Consider the following 10,851-nt stretch of genomic DNA (forward strand, 5'->3'; position numbering starts at 1 on the left):
GAATCATCGGGAAAATAAAATCAGCATCGGAATTCCAGTATCTCCTTGGATTTCACGCCAGCCTGCTGGTGCCTCCCTAATTTAAGGTGGGCATCTCTGGGCATCTCCCCGCTATGTCTTGCCTTGAACTGAAAGGAGACCCTTCTATGGAAGTTGTTGTCTCTCCTCCCTCCTGAACGGCAGGGAATTGCCATTCCCAATGCTCCAACACACGCACAAAAAAATTCTCACTTTTTAAAAACTCCTTCTTTTCTATCTCCCAATCCACCTACATTAAAATTAAGATTATCTTTGGCTTCTGGACCAAAATTTTACTCCAGGGACTATAGGAGTGGCTAAATTGGTCAATAAACAGTGATTCATCCTGTCCATGAAGTTTTACCATTTCATACACATAGTTTGGGTGTTTGGGGAAGAGGTTTTGGTTCACATATATTTTAAGTGGTGTTTGTTTGTGTATACATTGGCTTTGATTTATGAAGGGTCTCAGGGTCTCCATACGTCTCAGACAGCTCAGAAGCTCCCCATCTTCCTCTGTCCACCTACCCAAGGCTAAGATTACACACCCTGCACTGTCTGCCCAACCGAATGCTTTCTTGATCTGAGTAATATACCGAGAGTTATCCCTTAAGAATCAATAGAAAACCATGGCGTGTCTCTTCTGAGCTAAAATACACATGTGGTTTTCCTTTATGCCTGGCAGCATACATTTTGCCACTGATACCAAATTCTGTGGCTTGCCTTTGAGGAGACTAGACGTTACATCGTTTTCATTTCTGTCACCTAAACTCTCACTATCTTCATAAGCCTTTATTTCTATGAAAAGTACTCACCTTTATTATGTCACAAACACATAGATTCGATGTGTCCGTGTACACACACAAACGTATACATGTATCTCAAAATTACTTTGAAGTGTTTGTGGGGTAAGGCAAGGTACAAATATTAGTGTATAATTCAAGTCCTGTTAAGTCCTCCCTACCCACCAGGCTAGATGCTATGTCCTAATGTTATTGCATCATTTAACACACAGCATTTACATGCTTCAAAACACCCCTGGTGGGCCACATCCATGAATACCATATCCACTTTACAAGGCTGCTTTCCTCACACGAGGAAGTGTGGAGAAGGCAGCTGACAACTAGATCAGGCAGAAATGCCATCCAGTCTCTCTTCAGCACTGAGGCCCGACACTGGGCAACTAACTGCCTTACTTTCCTCATCTCCAGCCTTGGTGACAGAGCCTCGAGCCTCGGGGTTGCAAAGGAAAAAGCCAACACCAGAATCATACTGGGTGAGCCCCACCTATCTTCCATGGAAGATTTAACAACGCCTAAATCTAATAGTGAGAGCCGGCAAGTAGCCCCCGCGTCAAATTCAATCCGTGGCATTGTAAACAATAACACTTCTGTTGTTTTGTGATCCCGTCCCCCCCCCCCCGCGCTCTCTTTCTCTCTCTGTCTGTCTCTCTGTCTCTCTGTCTTTGTCTCCCTCTGTCTCTCTCTGTGTGTCTCTGTCTCTCTCTTTCTCTGTCTCACTCCCTCTCCCCCTCCCCTCCCCCTCCGTCTCCCTCCTCTCTCTCTCTCCCTCTCTCTTTCTCTCTCTCCCTCTCTCTTTCTCTGTCTCTCTCTGTCTGCCTCTTTGTCTCCCTCTGTCTCTCTGTCTGCCTCTCTGTCTCTGTCTCCCTCTGTCTCTCTGTCTGTCTCTCTGTCTCTGTCTCCCTCTGTCTCTCTGTGTGTGTCTCTGTCTCTCTCTTTCTCTGTCTCTCTCTGTCTCCTGCCTCTCTCTCTCTCTCTCTCTCTCTCTCTCTCTCTCTCTCTCTCTCTCTCTCTCTCTCGGACTCACCAGAATGCAGAGTCTTGTAGACCCATTACTTTCATGAACTCCTTAGAGTGCTTTCTCTCTTTAGTAACGCTGCGTGACGCAAAATAGATGAACGAGGAGAAATAGAGCAAGCAGAACAAGATAAAAATTTCATATTGAAAAATGTCTTTAGAAATAAAAGGTAAGGTCTTCATATTGAACGCGTTGACGGACATTAACTCCTCCATCACAGGGTGCTTTGTTGTGACCTGAAGACAAAAGCAAGGGGAAATTAAAGGGTACACAGTTTGACGAAGCTGGAATGAGCCCTGGAGGATGCTCTGTGTCAGTTTCCTGGTTGGAATGCTGCAGTCCCGTAACACAGTAGAGGGAACTGGGTGTGCTGGCTTGCAGGTTTCCGTGAAGCATTGCAGAACTAGGCAAGTGGGAGGAGGAATGAGAAGAGGAACTGTGGGAGGGGGGACCCAAAAGGGGGGAGGACAATGACTGAAATGTAAATAAATAAAATAGTAAAAAGAAAAGGAAACTATAAATGGGGGGTGTAAAAATTCTGTCACACACTCTGAAGTCTACATTACTGCTAATTTGAGTGCCCACTGACCCCCCCCCCTCCCCACCACAATGCATGTGGAAGCTTCATCCAGTTCGATGTTAGAGGTAGGATGTTTAGGGAAGTAAGTCACGGAGCCTCGCCCGCCCTCGTGGAGAGATGAGTGACTCATCAAAAGCTTGGCAAGTATGTCCTAGTGTGCCACTTGCCCTTTCACTCCTCTGCCAAGTGAGAACACAGTGTTCTTCTCCTCTTTGCCCTTTCATCCCTTCGGCCATGGAAAGACCGCTAGGCTGTGACAGGCGTGAGGCACTAGCTTGTTGAGGCCTTACCACACACTCGCCAGATCTGAGAGCTATGAAAAGTAGCTGTGGCTTCTTTATGGGTTGCCCAGCCATGGCGAATCGTTACTGCCGGTCAAATAAACTGGGACATCATCTTTCATTGACATGTCGATGGCCTCCCTCTGGAGCTAATTATAGTAACCACCGGAACTTTCCAGTCAAGCACTTACTTCTATAATGGCCGCGTTAATGGCAGTTTGTAAGGCCACAAATCCTCTTTTCCAGTATCTGGTCAGTGAACAGAAAACGTGAGGATATGTATCCCAGCAATGAGCTGTAAGCAAAAGGAAAGGACTCACCATCATCACGGGCTGAAGGCAGAAGGAGAGAACATGAAGGGGAAGAGACTCCACCAGTCAGAACGCTTAACCTCGTACAGAAGATAGGCATGGTGGTCTGTCTGTCATCCTAGTACTCAGGAAGCAGGAGAATAATGGACTTCTGGGCTAGCCTGGGGTATGTCATAACCCTGTCTCAACCAAAGCAAGCAAGAAAACAAACTAATGAAGTAGTTTTGAGATGAGGCAGACATGTTAAGAGGAAGGGTGTGTAGTGTACAAGAAGCAGCTACTCTGATACACACCATGAGACTAGGGATAGAGATAACCCAGCTTCCTGAGACGAAAAACAAGGCTTTGGGGTTTCCATAGCGAAAACACACACCACCACCACCACCACCACCACCACCACCTCCACCTCCACCACCTCCAACACCACCACCAATTCCCAATTCTGTACCTAGAAACCTAAAGTGGGATATGTGCATAAGAAGAAATTTTGTCCCCAAATAACCTGGAATTAATTATCATAGTAAAATGACTATTTCTACCCCTCTGGGTGGAAAGTGGAGATGTTTAATGAGAAGCAATGTTTGAGGACTCCTGACAAGCTACTGCACAGACCCGGAATGACTAAGACAAAAGACTACAGCTCTTTCTGGGGGGGGAGAAACAGAAAATGGGGAAGGACACCACCTATATTGTGCAAGTCTCGGGAACCATCTTCCCAATAGTTTCGTTTGGCCTCTCCTGCGCTGTAGCATTTGAATACAGCCTCAACTCTGCAATTGAGTGTCTCTGGATAAACCTTTAGCTAGACTCACAGATCTATGACAGTTTTATTTATAGAGACCGATTGCCCCTTTACCCTATTCTCACAAAAAAATGACTCCATCCCAGAGGGGGCTTCCTGGCCACCATAAATATCTAGAGTAGCTCTATTGTCTCTACCCTCTCATCTCCTTTGTGTATCTTTTTTATCCTCCCGCCTCTGAGGAGAACAATTCAAACGGGCCCCATGGTTTCCGTTCACTGCATTCTGCAAGAACCCGCTGAAGAATATGTAGTCTGCACACGGCACGTGAATAGTATCAGTCTGCACACGGCACGTGAATAGTATCAGTCTGCACACGGCACGTGAATAGTATCAGTCTGCACACGGCACGTGAATAGCATTAAAGAACCTGTTCTACAGATTGCGCCGATTCTATGTCCTCCGTGTCTTTTAACCCACAAGCCTTCTACCTTTCCCTGCCGCCGCTGTCATCTAAGCAGCCGTCTGATTTCAGTCCATTCTCCCTGGACTTCTTGCACCTCAAATTCTCTGGGATGTATCAGGAGTGCTCTTTTATTCACGGACAACCTTCCATGGGCTTGCCTTAGTTAAATTACTTCAGTGGCTATCTGTGGCCTCGTTTAAAAGATACCAAACGGGACCTAACCCTACTGCGGCTGCAAAATCGTTGTCCCCTCACATGGTGTGGCTTTTCAGGCTTTTCCTCCAGCGTTTGATAAGACGCCTTCATACACCTTTGTCCTACTAGGACACTGTATCTCCAGTTCCTCACACTTTCTGTTCCTTTGGTCTCAATTTAAAAGCTACTCCCCAAATCCAAAAGTCAAATTAAGAATCCTGGGTCTGCGTTAGAAACGCAAGTCCCATCCCTTGCCCTCATTATCTGGTACTTGCCTCTCGTATTCAACTACAACCTCATCTGACATTGGGATCTACCCATCATTCCCTTAGACCCGTAAGCTCAAAAGATACGTGCTGAATTATTCTGCGGTGCTCTGGAATCCACCTCTACCCCAAATACAAGTGCAGTGATAAAATGTTAGCCTGTTCTCTCCCAGGAAATTGAAGGTGCCCACCCCACGCTACCTGTTCCTTCTTTTCAAAAACCATAAAGACTCTCACAATGGAATTTTATATTAAAAAGTCACCTAGTAGGTCCTCTTTCAGAAATGGATTTCCATACATTAGATACACTTTTAACTTGTAAAAGAAAGTGTCATTAAATACGATTCCAAAAGCTCGTGGCACATGATCCAGAAGCATTTCATCCAAGTCCTTTTCACTTGGTACCCCGACAATTCTTGTTCCTGCAGAGTCGTGAGAGGGAAAGAGTTGTACTGGATTAGAGAGCATCCCACCACGACCGAATGCAATATGAGGTTGAACCACCATTTGGTAGACTTTCACCTAAACCAAGCAACCTAGAAAATACTACTCTCCTGTTCCAAAGAGTCCAGTTGTGCTTGAGAAGTACATGTTTAATAAGACAGGTTATGGATGAGGTGGGGGGGGTCGTGCCTCTTAAGTCTAAGGGTAATTAATCCATCATCATCGTTATTAATATATCCCCGATGATTAAAGAATACAGCCTGAAGCGAAAACAAATGCATGACCTCAGTCTTATGCAGAAACAAAGGCAACGGATTCTGCAAAAACCAGAGATTTTATTAGTTAGGAATTGAATGTTAAAGAATAAATGGCCAGACTATACCCGGGTTGCTCATAAATGAAACAAATATTTTCTTTGCCTCGATTACAAAATGGAGTCAATTTAAAACCACAACCTTTAAAGGTCTTGCATTCTATATTCTGTATCGGAAAGAATATCACCGTCAGACCATAGTGTTCATGCTAACGAACTTACTGTTAGATAGCCATGATTAGATTAGATTTTAACAAGCTATAAATCCTGATCATTGCATATTCATGCTAAAGGCCCACGGATTCACAGGAGCCGCATTTCTTCAAGTTGCTGTTTTGAAAATGTGTGTTTTCTTGCTGTGTTCTAGGCTCCCAGACACACAAAGGCTTCCATAAATTGAACCCCTATCAAGCTGAGCAAAGTTAACATCTCCTTGTGAGAGAAACATGGAAATCTAGGTAGATTATATGGTATCTTGATACTTGAACGTATGAGAAGGACATTTAACTGGAACTTTAAACTGATACGTACACAAGTTTTTAAACAACATAAACCAATGGGACTAATTCTTTGTTTCTCGGTGGTATATTTACCTTTCATAGTTGGAGCAGTTATGGTTTTGTTCATTATTTGTTGGGTTACATTAGAGATTGGAGTATATACAACCATTATAGAAGAGCCATTGAATTCATCTATGCTTCCAAGATCCTGAGGAGGGACTTCCGGGACCTGATTGTTTTCTTTGAAATAGGAAAACAGACCCATATACAGTCCTATAACAACCGGTATGCTCCACTCCTACAAGACAGGTTTTTAAGAGAGAAAATTATAAGCCTAGATTTATTTCTCTTCAAATCGGTCAACACTAAACTCAATTTTCCCATATAATTGGTTTCTCATTGCCCTTCGTTCTTCAGGGAAAACTCTGTGAAGGACACATTCTGAGGTAGCAGTCGCCCGTGTCACTCTCTGATCTAAAGTTGTGCGTGAAAGTCACCAAATGATTTCAGAAGTCATCTGGAAACTTAATGGAACACTTAATTGTGTGAACATCTTGATCGACTGGAAAGCCAATTCTAGACATAAGGCACAAATGTTCCACATGGAATTCATGCTGGCAAATCACAATGTTTCTTGGTAGTTGTCATATTTTTTTTATTAAGAACAAAAGAAAATGCAAGCGGGGCATAGTGTCCCATGCCTTTAATCCTAGCAGTAGGGAGACACAGTCAGATGAATCGCTTATGAGTTTGAGGCCAGTCTGGAAGTCAGGACAACCAGGGCTCTGTTATACAGTGAAACCCTGTCTCAAAAGAAGAGAGAGAGAGAGAGAGAGAGAGAGAGAGAGAGAGAGAGAGGAAGAAGAAGAAGAAGAAGAAGAAGAAGAAGAAGAAGAAGAAGAAGAAGAAGAAGAAGAAGAAGAAGAGGAGGAGGAGGAGGAGGAGGAGGAGGAGGAGGAGGAGGAAGGGAAGGAGGGAGGAAGGAAAAAAGGAGGGGAAGGAAGGAGAAAGAAAGAAAGAAAGAAAAAAGAATGAATGAAAGAAAGAAAAAACTAAAGGAAATTAGTAGAAACTTCATAGGAGACACTCTCCAGTGAATCATGAACAATGATAATTTCTTCCTTCTTGCTATGATCCCAGAACACTAGGCCCAAGGACACCTCTCCGTAGTCTGACAAACATACAGGCAAAATAGGAAACAAACAGTAGCCACGAAGCAATAGCAAAACAATGTAGAAAGAGAAGATACTGTTGAAGTCTCGCATTAATAAACGTTTCAGCTTCATGCCCGACTTTATCTGAACAGAGAGCACTTACGTCCTCATCTCTGGAACTTACTTCCAAATACTGGCACTGTCCGTTCATTTCTTTTAGGTGACCACATTAAGTTCTTACAGTGTAAATGAATTGAAGCCTGTAGGTTTTTGACTAGAGCATCCTCTTAGGTACAAGTGGGAATTGAAGACTGGGTTCTTTTCTATGGAAAATAGGCAGACGTAGTCCACGCCACCTCCAGGCCCGCTGTGTAGACCTAACTGACTACACTCTCTGCCTCAGCCTTCTGCTTTGTCTCATGAGGAGCTCAGCAGAGGTTACCACGATCAGAGGCGGTGGCAGCGCCTAGATGAAGAAACTAGGTACCCAGGCGAGTGGAAACAGTCCTAGACCCACTCGCTTGCTTCTCTTCTATACTGACTGTACTAAAAGTAGTAAACACAGAACATCTGTCCCACGTGAAGCCACTGAGGTTGGTACTATTCGCCACTTCTCAAAGCATCTGCTTAGCACAAACCGACACAGTCATTCTTTTGTAATCCTTGGAAATAACCTTCACATAAAAAAAAACCCAATAGTTTTGAATAGAGAACAATGACATCGAATTTCTCTCAGTTCATACTCACCGACTTTGGATCATGTCTTGGTCCCCACTGTAGAATACGGGATGATTTGACCTTTGCTACAACTTTACCATGCAACTGAATCCCCCTTTTTGAAAAATGTAATACCCTCGGTCTTCGTGATTCTGTGGCACTGGTCATAGACCGTACCATATGAGTTTTTCAATCGAACAAACATAGCTGGGAAGTACCCACCTCAAAAGTAATAAATATAGTCTTCCGATTAAACCGTAATATTTGAAATACTCAGGCAAGGAAAGAAGGCTGAGGGGAGGGCGGAATGTCTGCACTTACCAATAGGCTCTCTCTCTTCATCCGCCATTTCTTGAGCAGATTCTTGTGCAGAAGCACTCGGGTCTGCTGACGCACACTCAACTCCTTCATACTCCCCATACCTGCTCGTTAAGTGCACAAACAAGGAACCAAAAACAGAAGTGGAGTTGGAAAACCCTTGACTCTGTTCCTGACTCAAATGTTTGCTGTACTTAATAACTGCGAGGCAACGTTGTAGACTATTATTACAATGATTTATTAATAAGTTTTACCTCAAATGCATTCACTTTAAGCTATGTGGAGGGACCAGTGATGACGGCGATAAGGTTATCATCACATTTCAACAATGAAACAGGGGGGATGGGGGGGCACCATTAAGGTGCAGAGCACTTATAATAATATTTTAGATCAGAATTCAACAATGCAAATAAAGTAATGTATTAGTTTATCCTGTTAACACTCGTTTTTGCTCCTTTCATTTTAGTAAAAAAAAAAAAAGAAAAAGAAAAGAAAGAAAGAAAAGAAAAAAAAATCCCATAACTAATCAAATCAACCACAAAATTCTGATTGCTTAAACTGGCCTGAACGATAAGTTCATCAGCTACAATCCCAGTGAGATAGGTTCATAATGCTTATCCTTGGATTTAAATACAGTAAAAGTTTAACTGAACATCTCTTACCAGAAGAACTGAGCTTTAAAATAATGAACTCTTAAGTTACCTAATTCTGACACACTGAGAAAATAAGGCTTCTCTCAATTGTGTAAATATAAATGACACTCAAAATCCAGAAAGCAAAGTTCAAAATAACTTAGAAAGAAAGGAAGGGGGGAGGGAGAGAGGGAGGGAGGGAGAGAGGAAGGGAGGGAGGGAGAAAGGAAGGAAGGGAGGGAGAGAGGAAGGGAGGGAGAGAAGAAGGGAGGGAGGGAGAGAGGAAGGGAGGGAGGGAGAAAGGAAGGAAGGGAGGGAGAGAGGAAGGGAGGAAGAGAAGAAGGGAGGGAGGGAGAGAAGAAGGGAGGGAGGGAGAAAGGAAGGAAGGGAGAAAGAGAGAGAGAGAGAGAGAGAGAGAGAGAGAGAGAGAGAGAGAGAGAAGGAGGAGGAGGAGGAGGAAGAGGAGGAGGAGGAGGAGGAGAGAAGTTGAGTAGAGACATAGTTTTGCCCAGAAAATTTTCAAATAAGCAAATTTTTAAAAAACCATTTTGATTTGTAGGGTCTTTAAATTTAGTCTTTCCTAAGTTTACACAACAAAATGCAATACAATTTTTTTTTCCTGTGCTAGAATGGAAGCAATCTAGAATCTACTGCTGTATTTACAAAATAAAATCTGGTTGGGGAGGGGGGATAAAAATTAGTTCTTAAAGCACTTTAAAATACTTAAGTGTCTGGAACTGTCTGAAAAAAATAGATTGATCTTAGCAATATCCACCCATTTATTTGGCAGAGCATAAAAGCACAGCACTTAACTTTACTCACTACGGGGGAGATGTTCACGCTCCTGGAAACAGTCTGGCTTCTCTTTTTTTCTAGTGCATCAGTTCGAGCTTTATCTCTGGTTCAGTTTCCTAAACATTCCTTAAGCAGCTGGCTGCTCTCAGGGGTTCCTACTCACACTGGTTTCAGAAAGGGGATGTGGTTAATCCGGGCTGCACATGAAGACTCTGTTTTGTTTTCTGTGTCCTCTCTCTCTCTCTCTCTCCTCTCTCTGGGTAAGCCAGCTCGTCTCCTGGGAAAATACTGTTCTGTGATTGGTTGAGACTAAAACAAACCCTATGTCTGTTCATTGAGCCTTTCAGCTCCAGGAAAAAGAAGGCAGATAAGGGAAACTTGCTCAAGCCTTTCAGATAAGATGAGATCAAGATGGGAAAGAAGATCAAAAATAAAAAATAAAATAAAATAAAATAAAATATGAACTAAGACCTTGTATGAGAAATACGAAGTCATGTTTTCTCACTATGCATAGCTAAACACAGACGTCAGTTTCGGGGAACTGGGCAAACTCATGCTAACTGGGGAAAGAAGCTGAGGCTGAAAGTTTCCCCTCTTCTTCTATCTCTCCTGTAAAAGTAAAGCAATCTGTATTTCTACCTTGGAGAAATTCTTACAGTAGATAAATGAAGAACTATTTTCAAGGACGTTTCTCCTACTCTGGTCACAGCCTGTGTGGTACTTTTATGAGTTCCGTAATAAAGTAGACTGTGTGTGTGTGTGTGTGTGTGTGAGAGAGAGAGAGAGAGAGAGAGAGAGAGAGAGAGAGAGAGAGAGAGGGAGGGAGGGAGGGAGAGAGACTAGAACACTAAAAGGATACAGATTTTAATGCGTTGATACTAATCTACCTGACATCTACTCCATTCTCGTTGCACTGTGGATCTGGGAGGCGCCGGAAACTTTTGGACCTGCTGCAGCAAAATGTCACAACAGAAAAGCAAAGTCCAGGAGTTGAGAAATCTCAAATATTTGTCATGGCTCTTTATCCACATGTGTTAATAACCCTAAATCAGAGAGAGGTTCCAGAGTGTAGGGGGCGATTTTAAGATGGTAACAGTTAAGGCCATGATATTATACGTGGCAATTAATTCTACTTTTAAAAGTAGACACAAGTGAAATCGCGTGTCTTTTTACCTTGAAAACTGTCGAAACAAACTCGGCAGCAAGGGTATTCTAAAGGCCTTAGGATGGGGCGGGGGGGGGTGTCACAAACACTTGAAAATTTGCTTCAACTGTAGAAGCAAAGTTTGAAGTAGCCTAGA

General features: G+C 43.2%; 1 protein-coding gene across 6 annotated transcripts in view; it reads right to left on the reverse strand.

Moving 5' to 3' along the window:
• Abca6 (ATP binding cassette subfamily A member 6) overlaps nucleotides 1-10,506 on the reverse strand; it is a 69,510-nt gene extending 59,004 nt beyond the window's left edge. Inside the window, exons 1-6 of one of the 6 annotated variants that reach the window (XM_006247656.5) lie at nucleotides 10,410-10,506; nucleotides 8,127-8,227; nucleotides 6,028-6,232; nucleotides 4,941-5,099; nucleotides 2,889-2,992; nucleotides 1,846-2,072 (exon numbers count right to left, since the gene is read on the reverse strand). In XM_006247656.5, coding sequence (XP_006247718.1) covers nucleotides 1,846-2,072; nucleotides 2,889-2,992; nucleotides 4,941-5,099; nucleotides 6,028-6,232; nucleotides 8,127-8,225 — 794 coding nt within the window. In that variant the 5' untranslated portion in view covers nucleotides 8,226-8,227; nucleotides 10,410-10,506. Of the gene's footprint in view, nucleotides 1-1,845; nucleotides 2,073-2,888; nucleotides 2,993-3,017; nucleotides 3,188-4,940; nucleotides 5,100-6,027; nucleotides 6,233-8,126; nucleotides 8,228-9,568; nucleotides 9,898-10,409 lie in introns of those variants that run through there. The other 5 variants (XM_006247654.5, XM_006247655.5, XM_063270045.1 and 2 more) reach the window with 5 other exon arrangements.
• Between the last annotated feature and the right edge of the window lie 345 nt (nucleotides 10,507-10,851).

This window comes from Rattus norvegicus, chromosome 10 (genome assembly GCF_036323735.1).
Source record: "Rattus norvegicus strain BN/NHsdMcwi chromosome 10, GRCr8, whole genome shotgun sequence".
Lineage (NCBI taxonomy): Eukaryota > Metazoa > Chordata > Mammalia > Rodentia > Muridae > Rattus > Rattus norvegicus.